The sequence below is a fragment of the Felis catus genome, chromosome B2, assembly GCF_018350175.1.
Source record: "Felis catus isolate Fca126 chromosome B2, F.catus_Fca126_mat1.0, whole genome shotgun sequence".
Classification (NCBI taxonomy): Eukaryota; Metazoa; Chordata; class Mammalia; order Carnivora; family Felidae; genus Felis; species Felis catus.
In genome coordinates, this window is record NC_058372.1 from 110,151,330 (window position 1) to 110,170,224 (window position 18,895).

An 18,895-nucleotide genomic window follows, 5' to 3' on the forward strand; every position below is an offset into this window, starting at 1 on the left:
TAATGATTTCATTTGTCAGTGTGTAAAAAAGCTCTTTGTAAAATCACTGAAAGAATAGTGAGAATGGAGATTGTTGGCTACATTCCCAGATATTTTTAACAAGCGTCTTAGATAATTCACATGAAAATGATCTACAGGCTACCCTTTGAGAAACACTAATTTTCCTTTAAAAATGAGCCACAAACTAGCTAATTATCAAATCACATGTGAGGTTTATAAAAAGTAAAAAAAAAAGTATATAAAAATATAAACATATTCTTGGGCTCCATCTTGGAGATTCTGATTTGGTAGATCTGGAGCAAGGCTTTGTAACTTGTGTTTTAAACAAGTTGCCATACTGATTTGGGTATTTGCAAACCACTGCTTTACAGCCCCACCACATCTGTAACTTTTTATTGATAAAGCTTATGGCTGTGCCTCCCATATGTGGATGAGGGGATATCATAATGGGTTAATGCTTCAACTGGTCTAGTTCAAGTTTCAGGAGTGAAGAGATGAGCTTGGATGTCTGCATTTGCATAAATTAATCAGATTGACAGTCTTCTCTACCTTGGTTATGTAGCTACTTTAAATAAATCCAGGAGCCAATCCCATAAACTGCACAATCCCTAAATGAAAAAGGGCTGTTGGAGACCATCTAGTTTAAATATTTGATTTCACAGAGGTGAAAAATGAGGCTCAGAAGTCTGCCTAAGGCCACAGGGCAAGATTAGAACCAACACTTGGATTTCTGCCCCTAGCTCAGTTCCATTTCCATTACAATTAGTTGACTTTGATTCTGCCATTTCAAACCTGTGAAACCAGCTACTCTAGTGTTGGCTTTAGGCTTCCCAGCAGGCATAGAAAGTGCCATATGAGTCAGCTTTCCTACTTTTCAGCTCTCTGAAAGTGACAGCTTCTTCCTTTCCATCTCTAGTTCTCTATCTTGAATACAAAGAGGCAGGAAGGCCACTGAGGGACTGAAGGTACTCCCCAGGAGAGGCAGCCTGTTCAACAGTGACCCCATCTTCCCAGCTGCCTTACTGATTCTTTATCTTAGCCAGAGCCATCTGCTTTTTCTTACACTCTCTATCTCGAGATGGCAGAGCCATCATTGTTTTTGCCTGTCTTCTTACTCTTGCATCACCTTTCTCTTGGCATACCTTATCTCATATTAGTTGCCCTTGTTTGGACACTGTTTAGCTTTGGAGTACCATTAAGTTCAACAAATATTAAGTACTACTGTGTTCCAAGAACAGCCTTGGGTACCAGAGATGTAAAATGAATCTAGAATTGTCCTACTTTCAGAAGAGCTTACAATATCATGGGGAAGGAGATGACTGTAAAAAATCTGCAGGAGTGCTTGAGAGTGTTATGGGAACCACGGTTACCACTTCAGGAAAGTCAAAGAAATCTTGGAAAAGGAAGTGACATTGGTTTGTTTTGAGTGAAAAAATCATAACCCACAGTATAAATGTGCAACATTTCGCAAGCACATGAAGAGAATGTTTCTAAGGCTTAATGAAGAGAGCTAATGCAACCAGAAATTAATAAAGGTAGGTGTCAGCATGATGGAAAGAAAGGCATACTACAACCTGTAGCAGGAAACCTGGGTTTTCTTTTCACACTACCAACCACAACTTATGTGACCTTCGCCAATTAAGTGAGCCCTATTGACTTCGCCAAGCGCCACTTGACTGCTCTCTCAATTCATTCAAATAATGAAATTTAAGTTTAGGCTGTCCTACACTCTTGGGATACTTTCAGGTAGAGGAAAAGTGCCTCCCAAAGGTCCATCTGAGGCAAGGCTTCAGTTTTGAGTAGGTATTGATCCAGTGAAGAGAAGCTTTCGAAGAAGGGTGCTCCAGCCAGGAGGAACTGCATTCATCCATCAGCCTGAGTCTTGAGGTGAAGGGAGTGTATTTCTGAGTTCTACGAGTCCTGAGTGAGGAGCAGTTTCCTTCAGCTGCTGGACCACAGGGACAGGAGCAGCGAGAGGTGAGGCTGGGATGTAAGCAGAATGTAGATCATTGCAGGGTGTTGTTAGTCATGCTAAGAAACCAGGTGACTTTGTCCTGGCTTAAGGAGAGTAGTTGAAGAGCTAAGATAGTAAGGTTTGTGTGGCTGGCATGAAGAGTGGAAAAGGAAACAAAACTGAGGCAGGATGATTTGTGAAGGGGATAATCCAATCTGGTGATGTTGATGACCTTAACTAGGTTAGTGAAAGAGAGTGAGCAAAGCAGTTAGTCCATAAATTGAGGAACTATTTAGAGAATGGAGTTTATATGACTTGATGGTCATGAGGTGAGGGAAAAGGATGCCTGCTGGGCTCTGATTTGTGCAACTGGGTGGATTTTAGTGCTGCTCACTGAGAAAGAAACCCAGGAGGAGGAACAGGTTTCAAAGGAATTCAAGGATCTCTAACATGAGGGGATGAAATCATCTGTCCTGGGGCTCTTCATACTAACTGGCCTTCCACACGCTGAGAATATCATATGCGTTGTCGCACTTAGTCTTCTCAGCTGTGGGAGGTAGTATTATGTACTGAAAAGATGTGAAAGCTGAGGCTCAGAGAGCTTAATGCTTTGTACAAGGACCCTTAGCTAATAAGTAGTGGAGCCAAAAGTTCAGACCAGAGCTAAACCAGGTGTATTTCATTCTAAAGCAGGCATACCTTCTATTGTATCACTCTGCTTTCCCTTTGAGTCTGACACGTGTAATTCTGTGAAAATAGGTCACTTGTAGAACACAAATAACTTTAGACTTTATAGATTGTTAAATTGAAGGCATAAACTCTACCTTCTGACTGATCATTATCTCTCACCTGGGATACTGCAATTGTCTCCAAACTCATCTCTTGGATCCACTCTTCTTTTCTAGTCTGTTCTGTTTGCTGCCACCAAAGTGATCTTTTTAAAGTTCAATTTTGATCATCATGCTATTGCTTCAAAAACTTTCATGACTTTCCATTGCTGTTAGGATAGACCAAATTCTTAACATGCCCCAATGATATAGCCCCTGTTAACCGACCCACTTAATCTTGTGCCCATTTCCCACCTTCTTCTCTGTGTTTAGGCCACACTGGCCATCCCTCAGTGTCTGAAATGTGCTATGCTTTTCTCTTATGCATGAAATACTCTTCTTCCACCTCTATACCAACCAGCTAGCTCCTTTTTCTCATAGCTCATATTGTCAATGAATCAGGTTCTGGTACACTCACAAAACAAACTAATTTTTCATCTAAGATCACATTTTGTATTTATGCATGGATTTGTGTTGATTATTCTTTTTATCACCCATTATTAGATTCCACGAAAGTAGTTCTAGAACTGATTTGTCAGGCATATAATTGGAACTCAGCAGATATTTTCCAAGCAAATTAATAAATTCATAAAGGAGTGAATGTGATTCTGGGTTAATTAATTTATATTTGATTATTTATTTGGTATATTATCATTTAAAATTGAAAAGAAAAAAACATTTTCTTTATTCCTGTAAAATAAACCAAGTTTCAGTTATATACAATATTGGTTTTAAATATCTCGATGATATAGTATTTCCCCTGGTATTGTATTATAATTGTTTTTCTCCTTCTGAAGTCAAATTTTCTTTTGCACAATAAATGAAACTAATTCCAACAGCATAGTGGTAATTACTGAATTGACATTTTTTTGGATTAAACCAATTAAACCAAAGCAATTAAAACTTGGAAATGGCAACTATAAAAGAACAATATGTCATCATTTCGTGTACCAATGAAGAATGGAAATGTGTTATAATTAGTTTGTAAATGTCACATCTTATTGCACTTGCTAATTAAATGAGATTTTCCATCCCAGACTTGCTGAAAATAATTTCGAATTTTCAGGAGTGATATTTTATTTTTTTCACTCGAGAATGGTTCTTTGCCATTTGACTATCATAGTCTAACAACTGAGGTTTAGATAAGGCCAAGTGAAGAAAGCCATTACTGTGTGAGCCCATAGCTCTCAAGTGGCGGGGTGTTTTCAGTCCTCAAAACAGGCTACCAGGACTCTGGACTGAACAAATGATTGGGCTGTGGAATGGAATCTAGCATGAGAGATTTTTGCAATCTATTCTACAGATATATTGGTGAGACCCCCTGGAATTATCTATGAACATTGACCATCGTGATTGTCTAGCTTTCAGTCTCACAAAGCCAACTGAAAGGATTGGATTACATGAGTGCTCAACGAAATTCTTTAGTTTGAATAACCTGTAATTCTAAATGGACAAAGGGAGGAAGTAAAGTAAGTGGAAGAAGTCTTACATATTAGAGATTAAAGTTCTTGTTGTTACAGGAGACAGGTTCTTGGCCACTAGAGCAAGGATTTATGATCCAGTCCAGTGCTTATCCACATGGGGATCCTGGTCTGCTAGGATTCTACAGAATTATTAGAGGGGTCTATAAGCCGTATGTATGTATCTGTGTTCAAATAAATACTGTCACATACCATATACATTACCATTTTCCAAATGTATATAGAGTATTCTTATAAAAATGAGAATTAATTGCTTTGCAATATGTATTTCATAGTATCTTTTCATCTGTTCTATATTTTCTCAATCAACAGATATCTAAAAAATGTAGATTCTTCAACTTTGAAGCATCATCTTACATTAAGCCTCAATAAACTAGTTGTATCTCCCATACTGCATGATATACAAACTTCTGTTTTTCCCCACAACTAGATTTTTGAGAATCTTTAGATTCCTAAGTGCTGCATGTCAGTTTTTCTTGTTGGATGCTCTGGTCTCTCTGCTCACCACTTCCTGTTGTTTCCTAAAACTTTTTGATGTTGCTGCTGCTCTCGCTAGTCAAAATCACACTAGGATTGTCCTCAGGGTCCTCTGTCTGTTGCCCAAAGCAGAGATATCGCTAAGATGGTTGTGGTACATAGTAAACTTTACCAAAGACTGGAGGATGATATGAGAGAATTATAGTGCAGAAATGGGTCACCTAGCATTAGATATTCAACATCATTTCTACTAGAGTCCATTAATTGTGCCTATTTGTGGGTGTCCCTACTGGTTGGCCCTCTCCTTACTGTCCAGCCTTGTTTTAGGTGTCTACCCTCCCATAAGCAAGATTGCTTCAGTCCTGTCCTGCCTGGACTCTAGGCTAGAATCCCTCTCCCTACCCATAAGGAAATCAGCACATGTCATGATTTTATATCCTGGAAGTTATTATGCAATTCAGACCTCAATAAATATAATTTTAAAATTACAACAGTAACTAACTGTTATTGTCTGAATTTCATCAGTTCAAGGTAGGATTATTATTTAACAAGCCTTCTCTACCTTAACAATGTGCTCCAGGGCTTTTCAATCAAAGGGGAGAATGAATTTTTTCAGAGCCTTGGAAGAATATAGATTGACTTCTAAAGCACAGCGCAGGTCAAGATATGGACATGCCTTTCCCTAATAGACTTTACAATCAGAAACCTCACCCTAAGCACATGAAGGGCTGACCTTCATAGAATGGGATAGCAAAAGGTTTACATTCTTCTCCCACACACACCTGAAGTCTCAGCCTTTTCCTATTGCAAATTATATTCACCATGTCCATTGATGATCTGATGTTAAAAAAAATTGTTTTATCCTTGAAACAATTAGAATCCATCATTATTGTGGGATAAATACTGGCCTAGAAGTCTAGTGACATGCTGTTTAGACTTGATTCTGAAATTAATGAGGTCTTCTTCATACCAACAATCTGTTGTCCTTTTCCTCATCTTTGTTCTTTTTTAATTATTTAATTTTTGAGTAATCTCTACACGAACTTGGGGCTCAAACTCACAACCCTGAGATCAAGGGTCACATGTTTTTCCTACTGAGCCAGCCAGGTGCCCCCTTTTCCTCATCTTTGAAATCAGGATTGTTTTTTTGTTAGTTTGTTTAATTTTTGTTTATTTATTTGCTGATGACTAAAGTTCCTTCTACCTCCAAAATTCTTAGGTCTCTCCAAGTTACTTTATGGATTGTCAATTGTTTTTTTTCTCTTGACTGACTTTAGTAGCATTGATTAATTTGACTTTGCATCAATTCTATGAAATTGTACGATAGGAAAAAAATGAGTCAGAGGTGCTGTGGTGAAGGTCAGATAGACATTTGAGTGTCTTGTGCAAAATGTTACATCTCAATTTTAAAAATTAGCCTATTGAAATATTTCTATATATCCTTAAATGCAGAAAGCGCACTTATTAATTTTCACCCAGCTTCTGAACCTCACAGCTCATTAAAAATGTGTTATGAAAAATTAGTCACTTGTCCACAGTTATAGATGGTGATACAATTAGGAGCTGAATCATATGTTTCCATCACTACCTTCAATTTTAAAAATGAGGGTTACCATTAAAATAAATTAAAGGGAGAGATTGTGTCAGAGTGCAGATAATATTTTAGAAATGCAGTTTTAAAAGGACCAAAAATTCTACTTATAGTTGTAATTATTGTTATGTATATGAGAATGTCTCAATGTATGTTCCCTATATAAATCTTGAGGCAAGTTACAGAAAGGATTAAAAGAAAAGGAGATTCTTAGACTCGAAAGAACTTACCTCATGCATTAACATAGCAGTAAAATGGCCACTCAACTTGACCTTAATTGAATAAATGACTATGGAAAAGAAATACTCAATGAAAATACTTTGTTATGACTGGGCTAGTTTAATTGAAAAATACATCAAAGAAACGTGGTATTTCAGACTACAGAAAGCCTTCTGAACTAGAATTTACTGGGAAACAAGTTTTGAATTTTAATCTTGGCAATTAATAACATTTTAAAATACAAAGACTATTTAAGTTAACATAAATTAGGCAGCTCTGCTTTCCCTCTAGCCTTCACAGAGGATTTGCTGGTAGTTATAAAAAGATCTGATGAACATTTGTATTGTCTTTATTATTTCCAAACCTGTAATAGAGGCTTCTGAAAATGCTAGAATGTTTCTCTCTCCACACAACGTGATGTATGATTATTGTCACTGTCCTGCAGTCCCCAACATGTAAGGCTTCAACGTTTCCAGGAACCTCAGTACTCCAGGGAGGAGTATGTAGCTTGGAACTTAAGAGTCATCTCTTCTGAGGCTGAAAGACCCAGGAGCAGTCTCCTGGTGACACAAGAGTGACGTGAACAAGGACATTCTTCATTCAAATGAAACAAAAGCTATCATATACATACTGATTAGTTTTTCTCTAAGCTCACACTTTTTAGTGCAAGTAAAATATATTTTTAGTAAAGTTTATCTAGCTCAAAAAATTCCAAGTTTTGAGTTTATTGCAACAAATGTATCTAGTCCATACGTCTTAAAAGTGAAACAAATTGGCTTATAAATGCTTATCAGTGAATTAGAATATGCTTTAATCACTACTTTCCTCTTTAGTTCCTGGCTATTTTTTGCTGAGTGATTGGAAAGTTTAGATGGGTTTAAGCAGATTTGTGTATAGATAGGAGGAGTGAAAGAAGTGACAACTAAAAGCTACATAATTACCAGAAAGAAAACTCTAAAAATCTGGGTTCTCTTGCCTACACTGCAAATGGAAAATAAAGGGGTTTAATCATTGAGGAAGCATTATAGAGCAGGGTCTAGGGAAACTGAGGCTCAAAGCGCTTGAGGAACCTTCCCAATGTTATGTAATTGGTTGGTGCTGAAAACACAGGTGTGACTCCACCCCCACTGCCCTAGCCTAAAAAATAGGTAGAAGATAAAATGCTGATATTTCCAGAAAGTCTTTCCCACATCTTTGCCAAATAACACTCTTTTTCTATTAACTAATTTGCAGAAGTGCCACCATTAATGATTTGCTTCTTTGGTCTAACACTTTGGAGTTTTTCTTCTAGAGAGCCATACATACAGCATACTTCTGTGAATGCATTAAGCAAGTATTTTCCAAGAGCTAGTCTGAATAGGATGAAGAGGAAGAGGACACTGGGTCTATGGCAGGATCAGGGGCTGGGGAGAACAAGAGAAAATTGATGAAGGACAACTGTGAAGGGTGCAGAGCCATTGGTCTGGGAGAACCTGCAATTACCTAGAGTCTATAATGACTATTGTAATGAGATTGTGCTCTAAATGTGTTCTAATGAGATACTGAAATACCTCCTGTACTTCACTGCCTTCACATATTCGTTCTCAGTACTTGCCCTGTTATAAACAGCTGTTTTATGTTGATCACGTTTCAAAAGATTGTTTCCGATTTTTTTATTCAGAAGATGAACATCTAAATATTAGTTGAATTAAGTGAGATCTTCTTCAATCTTGTTTTTTTTCTTAGTCCATTGTTTTTTACGATCTCTTTAAAAGACCAAGAGATATCTTGGTCAATATCATCCAGAATGTTCTGGCCCCTCAGGCTAACTTTCCAGGGTAAAGAATCTTTGGTGAGCAATTGTGTCTTCTATTTTCAATGCATCCATGTTTCTATACAGTGAAGATCTTTAGAACTGTCTGCAATTATACTAATTTTCAGATGATTACAAATGAGTCGGCTTTTTAGTATTTTCAGCAGTTATTTTAATTATGATGGATTTGGGGGAATTTTTCTTTTAATCTTTATTTTTAAGAGAGAGAGAGAGAGAGAGAGAGAGAGAGAGAGAGAGAGAGAGAGAATGAGTGGGGGAGGGGCAGAGAGCGAGAGGGAGACTTCAGAATCCAAAGTAGGCTCTACAGTGTCCGATGCAGGGCACGAACCCATGAGCTGTGAGATTATGACCTGAGCTGAAGTCAGATGCTTAACTGACTGAGCCACCCAGGCGCCCTGAATTTTTCTATATAAAATTCTTTCGCATCCTTAATCAAATGTCAAAGGATAACAATGAGAAATCTGGTGTGAAATGGATCAGAGTAGCAGGTGACTTGAAATGTCTTTCTTAGTTCGGAAATATTTCCATATCTAGGGTATAAATATGCAAATACTTAAAATTCCAACAGAGTGCTTTTAGGTTCATAAGCCTCCCTGCTGCTCAGACAGGATGTACAAATCATGTGGATTGGTAGATCAGATCAATGTAAAGTTCATTTAGAAAGCACTCGTTGAACAACTACTACCCATTATCTACTCCTAGAACCTGTTTGTTCCTGCCTCCAGGAAGTACGATCCTTTAGGGGTAAAACAAGTACAGAACATTTATTGAAAAACCCATGCAGAACATTTATTGAAAAACATATTAAACTTACTTAGTGGTGGACTTCAGGGTTGGCTGTTAGAATGAATAGTGAAAAAGCCCAGGGGTTGGCTGATGTAGCCAAGGCCATCATCATGGCCTTTTCTCAAAACAGCTCTGGGAAAAGTTAATTTTGTGATTTATTTAATTTTTAATCTACTACAAGAACATTTTTAATAAGCTCTGAAATTGGATGAATAGCTCTGTAAGGCTGTGCACATGCATTGGTATCCTTTGCTAAAACAACCATTGTTTGGGATAATACATGCTGTTAGACCCTAAGGCCCAATAATTTATGGATTTATGTTTGTGGTTTTTTTAGTGTATTATTAGAGAATCTGACCTCAAACCTTTACTCCACCTCAGTCATTCCCAAGTTTGTGTGACAACATGAATCCCCTTGGGTGCTTGCAATACCTATGGTATCAGACACACTGAATCAGAGGCTCTAGTCTGTTTTGTTAACAGACTACCCAGGTAAGCCTCATGAGCAGGCAAGTTTGGGAAAGACTGCTCTAGTTCATCTGGCATAAGATTAATTTTAGATAAATAGGCTTTTTACCCACCCTTGCTCCCTCTCTTCCTCAGTTTCTCTCCTTCTACCCTGTTAAGATGTTAAAAAAAATCTTAGGAAGAGCTGATTTGCTTTAAATTTACTTTTACTTTTAGTCTCCAGGCTGGCATTGGTGAGATACGGTTTTCCCAGAGACCTCATTTTTTGGTCTCCTTTCTTTCCACAATTTAATCAAGTGTTAAGGTGAAAAATCTGGTTCTTCTCTGTGGCTCATAAAACAGAAGAGGAATTAATTTACACTGTCTGGTGTCAGGATGCATTATGATTATGTTGGGAAAGCTATAAAAAGAAAATATCCAAAGCTTATAAAAAAATTGCAGAGAGGTCACTGTTAGAGCAGATGGATGAAGCAGAGTGCCTGATCATTTAGCCGCTACTGAGCTAAAGGATCTTTAAGCCAAGGTGTGCATAGCTAGAGCAGCTTGGAGAAGGTCACCAAGTTATAATTATAGCTTCAACGAGAGAGTTCAGAATTTTACAGTAAAATGCATATTTATTTGTCTTACTATATAAAAATGACTGAAAGGCCAGTAAACACGTTTGCAGTCAATTCTCAATTACCCCCAGGAAATCTAATAGTGGGTTTCTTTTGTTGCATTCTTTGGGGCCTCCTCTCCTTTGAAATCAGAAAATGTCTTTCCACAAAATGCAAACTAAAACTACAAATATAGAGTACAACAAAAATAAACGAATAGTCTAAAATTACACACCCCCCCAAAAAAAGTCTTATGGTCTTTAAATAAAAGTTTATATTGACCTCCTACTATTTTCAGTGACTTCTGATAATTGTTGTAATGTAAGATAAGGTGGAAGGTAAAAGTAACACACCTGAAAATAAAAGTAATTATAGAGATTATACCAGCAATAGAAATTTGCTTTCATTTTACTGTGAAAATTTTAAGACATCTGAATGTGTATGTTCACAGATTACATAATTACACTGTGTGTGTGTGTGTGTGTGTGTGTATACATATATATATATATGTATATATATATATATATATATAATATGATAGTTACTTAGAAGGATAAAGAGAAAAATTAATTTTTATTCAAACTTGCAAATATTATTGCAATCACATGATCTTTATTTTTTTAATGTTTATTTATTTATTTGAGAAAGAGTGAGTGAGTGAGCACGGGAGGTGCAGAGAGAGGGAGAGAAAGAGAATCCCAAGTGGGCTCCATGCTGTCAGCACAGAGTGGGGCTTGAACCCACAAACCGTGAGATCATGACCTGAGCCGAAACCAAGAGTCGGATTCTTAACTGACTGAGCCACACAGGTGCCCCTGTGATTTTTATTTTTAAGATTCAACATTGAATTAAAGTTTTCATATTAGATGAATTACTTGAAAGACGTTTTGAGTTTGGTTCAATACTATGGAGAATATGAGGTTCAAAGAAAGAAAATATTCTTGATAAAGTGATTCATGCATATGGCAGATGAATAGAGAATTTTAGGTGGCTTCTGGTCCTTAACTTTATAATTCTGGGCATTTCTATGCTGTTTAATCTCTTATAAACTTACAGGAGTCTATTACTCTAGAAGGGAGGCAACAAAATGAAATGATTAAAAGCCCATGTTTTGGAATCACATGTAACAATTTAAAGCAAGTTCCTAATATTTGAAAGACTCCATTTCAGCTGTCTCATGTGAATTATGGGTGTAATTCCCACCCCCCCTCACCTGACCCTGTATGTGTAACATTTGTGGTAAGGACTAAATAAAATAATGTATATAGAGCAATGTAGTACCTAGGTAAGTAAAGACTCAATTAAGAGTAGCTGTTTTACTTTTTTATTATTTTTTTAATGTTTATTTGTTTTTCACACACAAACACACACACATACAGAGTGTGAGCAAGGGAGGGGCAGAGAGAAAGGGAGACAGAATCCAAAGCAAGTTCCAGTCTCTGAGCTGTCAGCACAGAGTCTGACACAGACTTGAACTCATGAACCATAAGATCATGACCTGAGCCAAAGTTGGACACTCAGCTGACTGAGCCACCCAGGTGCCCCACTTGAAGGAATTTAATGGAGGTAGGAGAGCCTTGCACTATGTGTGGGACAATAACTTACCCCTTTTTGTGAGTCCTTTGTGACTCTTCTGTCTTTAATGAGTATGTCAAACAAATAATGTCATATCTGTGCTCCTGGAGAAAGGTTACTATAGTTAAGATTTTGCCTGTAAAGACTGTGTACAATGGTAAGGCTGTTGAGGTATCCTGTGGCTATTCCTTGCAAAGGTGTATTGTGTCCCTTTAGTGGTAAAGAAACTGTGGCTGAGAGGCTGTTGAAATAGGCATTGAACAGAACATATTAGCCAAATTTATAGTGGCAAAATATTTACCAGTTGCTGATTGGATGGAATCGGCAATTTCACTTATTAGGTTGTTGGGTGTAGAAGCCTTAATGGAATGGAACCATGGCATTATGGTCACAGCGATCCATTATAGGCCACCATTCATTTAATACAGATTTAAGAATAGGCCAAATAAGGCTGTTAAATGGAATAGCAGTGGGATCAGGGAAAGGTTCACTCATTACCTGTTATATAACAAGCTTTTAATCCTTGAAGACCTTGTTTTAGATTACATTGAATCACGTTAACTATTTTAATGGGGTTGGTGGGGTAGGGAATGGAGGGGTGGATCATGGGTTCTTATTTTGTTAAGCCCATATGTAAGTGTTAAAAACTTAATTTTAATTTTCACTTATTTTTTATTGGGTCAGACTGTCCATGCCCACTATGATATTTTAGGGCAATGAGTGTTATAACCATAGGAATTTAAGCTAGACAAAAATTCTTATAGTTAAGGTAAGGCATACTTATTTGTCTTCTACTTTATATTCAGTAACTCCCTTAACTAAATCCCTGATTATGGAGGATACCATGTTTAACTTTAGTGGGATTCCAAGCTATAACTGTAATTTTAGCCATAATATTGGTCAAAACTATGAAAGTTTGCCAATTGGTGAATTTCTGTAGATACTAAAGTTAATTCAGAACCCAGGTTGTAATTCACACAAGCCAATCAATGTCCTTTTATCTTTTGCTATATAAATTTTTCTAGTAAATTTTGGATTTCCAATTAGGCCATATTATGGGTCTTTGTTTTAACTTGTTTTTTATTGGTTTTCTTTCCCTATATTCAGGGTTCTTTCTTTCTTTTCATTTTTTGTTTATCTGGTTATTGTTGTTGGTCACTGGATATACCTGGCATGTGTGTGTGGGCAGGCATTCTCCACTCTTACCATATTTATAAGTTTTTTTCCTCCAGAGAACCTTAAATCAGTATCATCAGAGTTGGGGGCCTCCCTCATAGCAATGGTTGGTTTATATGGTTTTAAGACCATGGGCTTAAGTTAAGTTTGGATTAACCCCTTCATGGTGCCACAAGGATGCCTTGGGTGTTTTGCTGAGGATTAGTATCTTTGTTGCAACAGAGACTTGGAGAGCAGAGTGGTGTAGGGAAAACGTCCTGGGCCTACCCCCAGACTTGATCAAAGCCCTCCTCTGCTATAGCCCAACCTCTTCTGTCATGTGGACTTCCTTTCTCTCTCTCTCTCTCTCTCTCTCTCTCTCAGTCTCTCTCCCTCTCTGTTCAGATTCCCTGAGAATATTTTAGGTTTTTAGCCACATAAAGTTGCAACTTTCAGTTTCTGTCTGCACAATCACCTGTAATGAAGACCTTCCAGGTGTTTCTGGAGAAAGGTTCAGGAGCCTGGTAGCCTTCCTTGTACGTGGTTGCCTCTTCGTTCAGGGAATGCCAGTCTTCCTGAGACAAAGTACACATCCAGTAAAGTCATTTTGTCTATGGCTTGGATGGAGACCATATGGCCAATGATGACAAGATTAGCCCTTTGGTGTACTGGTAGGCAGCAATACTGAGCAAAGCCTAGGTACATTGGCTATGAGTTTTGCTTTGGGAGAGCAGTTGAGCACCAATGTTCCTTCCTCCCCTACCTTTTTTTTTTTTTTCACCAGCCCCTGGGCCACAGGCCATGATGGATGTGCACCTCGATACTCCTGAGGGTCAGGAGAACGCAAGCAACAATGGCAAGGGAAGCAGCGGCACAGGAAACCAGCAAGGTCACTACCCTTGCATGAACAACTACAAGTAGGATGCCATGCTAAATTCCCTGAAGGGTGGTGATCTCCTTTCTTTCCACAAACCTCACAAAAGACTATCTCTGGGCCTGTCCAAGAGGTGCATAATTATAATGTCTATATAGCTTCCCCAAGGAGCCAGGGATAGTCACCAGGCCAGATGTGGTAACATAGGCTGATCCTTGGTGAGCAGAGATCACCTGCCAAACAGACTAAACCTGACACCACCAGGTTATGCCAGTGTATAGTCAAATAACAACACTTTTTATATTGGGGGCAAGAGAATTTTAGGTGGAGAGTGAGGGCAATGGGCTGACAAAGACAATAGAATACCACACAAGACATAGCCCAAGCCTACCAGCATAGCTGTTCCATCTCAGGCAGACTTACCAAATCACAGAATCTGTTAAGTTAGCCAAGAGTAATTAATTAAGGCTGACCAGGAGTCCTCAGTTATGGTGGAGCATATCGTGCAATTTGTGACACCAATGGTTTTTATTTAAAGCCTCTTATTCACCCCTTTGGTAAGAGAGAGATTCCTGCCCTGGGGATATGCAGATGGTTAAACACACAGTATTTGGCACTGAGCAGATGAGATCAACAACAAACTATTACTCGCATATATTTATAGCCCAAGGAGAAGGATATTGTAGGCCCTGCAGGGCCTCATAGGGATTATACTCAGGAACAGAGTGAACAACTAAGAGCTATAGGAGGCAGACTTGTAGTAACAAGAGTGTGTGGTGCCTTCTGGTTCTCATAAGAAGAATGATTGGTTTGTTTGAATAATTCCACATGCTGGCAAAACTGCTATCTAGGGAGAACTAGGGACTGTGCCTGGTCCCTTTGATAAGGAGGAGTGTTCGGCTAGGGTACCTTATCCATGAAAGCAGAGTGAAGAGAGAAACTTATGTTTAGTCCATTTGAACTCTCTTGATTTTACCAGATGTCAGGGCAGCATTTAATATTGAGCCTTAATTTTAGGCCTTACACCACATGGAGAAATGAATTGTGTGTATGACTGTGACTCAGTTGGAAATTTACCCCAGAGAGAATAAATTCTAACATGGAAGTGAATGATTGTACTTGGAATCACAAGACTATTTTCTTCCGTGAAGGAAACATAGGGATCTGTGAGCTAAAATAAGTTCTATTAAAGAATAATGCATTTACATTATTACACATCTTTTTTTTTTGACTGAGTGAAATGCTTATCTTGCTGATATATGGATAAGAAATTATTGAGGGGCACCTGGATGGCTCAGTGGGTAGAGCTTCCAACTTTTGATTTTGGGATTGTGAGTTTGAGCCTCATGTTAGGTGTAAAGATTACGTTAAAAAAATACAATACAATACAATACAATACAATACAATACAATACAACTCCTTTGTCTCCACCACTATACCATGAAATAAGACAGTGAACATTATTTTTTTTTTAAAAAAAGAAATAAATTATTAAAACTTAACTAGAACTTCCTTTTATGGAAAAATGGAAGACTTAATGTCCTCTAGAAAGCCCTAGTAAACAATACTCTAAAATGTAGGATATACTTTCAAAAACTTTTTTTAAATGAATGTTCATGTTGGCAAATAAAAATATTTCATAAGCCCAGAACAATGAGAAATCACAAATCTAGAAGCATGTGAGTGGTGTACTTACTTCCCTGAGTTCCCCAGTAATTCACATCTTTTGTTTGAAAAAGCCATGTTCTGGGGACAAGGAAAGAAACTTACGGACCACACAAGTTGGAAAATCAAATTGGGTCCCCAGCATAAGGCTTAGGCTGCCGAAGAGTGTGACATGCTCAGTCCAAGTGTCATTTGGCAAAACCCTAACCTTCAAAGGAAGACAGCAAGGACATTCGCCAGTCTTGTCCTGATTTGGGTTGGGTGGAAAAGGAGGGGGGTGGAATTCTCCTGATCATTTATTACCAAAAGTGGAACCTCACACAGGTTTGCAACTTTGTGGTCTGAAAAATTCCATGCTGAGAATTTAAAGCTAACCAATTTGATAGTGCTCCCAGACCCCACTAGAGGCAAATTCAGAGCCTATATAAAGGCTCAGGTAATTTCAAGGAAAAGGTTTTAAAAAACAAGGGTTCACACTAAAAATAATAAAACATGCAAGGAAATAGAGTGTCTTTCTTATGTGTCTAATTGGAATTCCCAAGGAACTAATAAAGGATAAAAAGTAATATTCAAAGAAACAATACCTGAAAATTTCCCCAAATTGATGAAAGTCTATGATTCAGGAATCATAACAAATCTTAAGAAGGAAAAACAAAAAGGTACCTAGTCATCTTGTGATGACATTTCAGAACACCAAAGAGATAAATCCTCAAAATAAGCCAGAAAAAAACAGACTCCACAAACCACAACGAATGACAATTATACCAACAGTATATTAGTCAGTGTTCTCTAGAAAAACAGAAACAATAGGATATATATTTATTTATTATAAAGAATTGGTTCATGCTACTGTGGAGAATGAGAAATTCCAAGATCTGTAGTCAGTAAGCTGGAGACCCAGGTGAGACAATGGTCTGAGGGTCTGAGAAGCAGGAGAGCTGATGGTGTAAGTTTTGGTCTCCGTCTGAGTCTGAGTTTGAAGGCAGGGGAGAGACTAATGCCCCAGCTGTACGACAGTCAGGCAGAGAGAGCAAATTCTTCCTTACTCAGTCTTTCATTATACTCAAGCATTCAGTGGACAGGACAATGACCATCCACATTGGGGAAGGCAATCTTCTTTATTCAGTCTATTGATCCAAATATTAATTCCAGAAACACCCTCACAGACACCCTGAATATTGTTTAAACAAATACCTGGCATCCTGTGGCTCAGCCAAGACAACACATAAAATTATCATATTCCACAAACTTCTTAACAGGAAAAAAAGAATAAGGAGGAGAGTATTGTAAAGTGATTGTAGAGGTAACTTCAACCTAGAATAGCGTATCTTGCAAGAATGAGGGTAAAACAGATATTTTCAAATATACAAAAACCACTGGTTCCCCCAAAGGAATTTCTAAAAGCTGTACTTTAGGGAAAAGGGGGACTTATCTCAGTTGCAAAGTGCAAAAAAGAGTGTTGTGGGAATATGATGGTATTATGGATATGAAGAAGAATGTAGTTCTTAAATACTTGCTGAAATATTTGATGTGAAGTGTTATGTCATCAGAAATGTGCTTTCAAATGGTTGAACAAAAACTGTATGTTTAGACAGAGAGAGAGAGAATAAATATAGCAAACTGTTAACAATTTTTGACATCAGTGGAGGTTATACACTGTTATTTTAACTTACCTGTATGACAATATTTAAATACAAAATTCAAAGGAAGATACTATAAATTAAAGCCATTTATTTAATAATCCTAGAATTTTGTCACAAATTATTATAAGCCCCATCTGTTTTCTCCATGATCAACAATCTTCCCATCTAGTTTTCTGGTGTTTCCTCTCTGTGAATCCTCCAAGATCACCAGCAGTGGTTCAGTGACCACATTACCAGTTATGCCCTATTCACAAATCAAGGGCCCATATGTATATGTGTCTATTTATTCTGTTATTCTGTCTATCCTTGAAGAATACCACACTATCTTAATAACTAATACTTTGTAATGAATCTTTATATCTGGTAGTGTAAACCCTTAAACTTTATAATGAGTTTTCATTGTAAGTCCTTCTACCTTTTCCCTTTCTTTTTAAGAAGCTATGCTTGGTCTGATACATTTACATATAAATTTTTTAATGAACTTATCACTCTTATTATGGTGGATTTGTTTATATAAGTTCCATTTTTTGTAAGTTCCATTTTTAATAGCCTTCTAAAAATCTTCCTTCACATCAGCCTCTATTTGCAGACTATGCCATTATGCACACTTTTATTATATTACTTAGAAATGTTCATGGTTTTCTGGTGCTCAGAGGAAGGAACACAATATCCTTTTTTAAATTATTGTTTTAAAAATATATTTTTTTCAGGCAGAGAAAGTGCAAGTGGGGGAGAAGGACAGAGGGAGAGGGAGAGAGAATCCCAAGCATGCTCAACACCCAGCACAGAACCTAGAACCCAATGTAGGGCTCAATCCCACAACTGTGAGATTGTTCCTGAGCCCAAATCAAGAGTCAGGTGCTTACCCCACTTAGCCACCCAGGCACCCAACACCATCTCCTTTTTTCTTTTTTTCCTTTTTTTTAATGTTTATTTTTGACAGAGAGAAAGAGACAGAGAGAGAGAGAGAGAGAGAGAGAGAGAGAGAGAGAGAGCGCTGGGGAAAAGCAGAGAGAGAGGGAGAGAGATGGATCTGAAGTGGGCTCTACGCTGAGAGTGGAGAGCCCAATGTAGGGCTCCAACTCATAAACTGTGAGATCATGACCTGAGCTGAAGTTGGATGCTTAACCAACTGAGCCACCCAGATACCCCAACACCATCTCCTTTTATTTTTATTTTTATTTTTATTTTTGTTTTTATTTTTTTGGGTGAGGCAGTGTCTTTTTTTTTTGTAATCTAACTTTATTTTTTATTTTTTAAAATTTACATCCAAATTAGTTACTATATAGCGAAACAATGATTTCAGTAGATTCCTTAATGCCCCTTACCCATTTAGCCCACCCCCCTCCCACAACCCCTCCAGCAACCCTCAGTTTGTTCTCCATATTTATGAGTCTCTTTTGTTTTGTCCCCCTCCCTGTTTTTATATTATTTTTGTTTCCCTTCCCTTATGTTCATCTGTTTTGCCTCTTAAAGTCCTCATATGAGTGAAGTCATATGATTTTTTTCTTTCTCTGACTGACTAACTTCACTAGCATAATACCCTCCAGTTCCATCCATGTAGTTGCAAATGGCAAGATTTCATTCTTTTTGATTGCCGAGTAATACTCCATTGTGTATGTGTGTGTGTGTGTGTGTGTGTGTGTGTGTGTGTGTGTGTGTATATATAGTGTGTGTATATATATATATATATATATATATATATATATATATATATCACATATATCACATACATCACATTTTCTTTATCCATTCATCCATCGATGGACAG

The 18,895-nt window shown here is 37.6% G+C and overlaps 1 protein-coding gene across 7 annotated transcripts in view; it reads left to right on the top strand.

The window, feature by feature from the left end:
- PKIB (cAMP-dependent protein kinase inhibitor beta) overlaps nt 1-18,895 on the top strand; it is a 177,433-nt gene that overhangs the window by 136,301 nt on the left and 22,237 nt on the right. For 3 of the 7 annotated variants that reach the window (XM_045057975.1, XM_006931971.5, XM_019831159.3), the window contains one exon: nt 13,727-13,831. The exons of the other annotated variants lie outside the window; for them this stretch is intronic. In XM_045057975.1, the coding sequence (XP_044913910.1) occupies nt 13,744-13,831 (88 nt within the window). In that variant the 5' untranslated portion in view covers nt 13,727-13,743. The remainder of the gene's footprint in view (nt 1-13,726; nt 13,832-18,895) is intronic. 7 annotated transcript variants of the gene reach the window in all.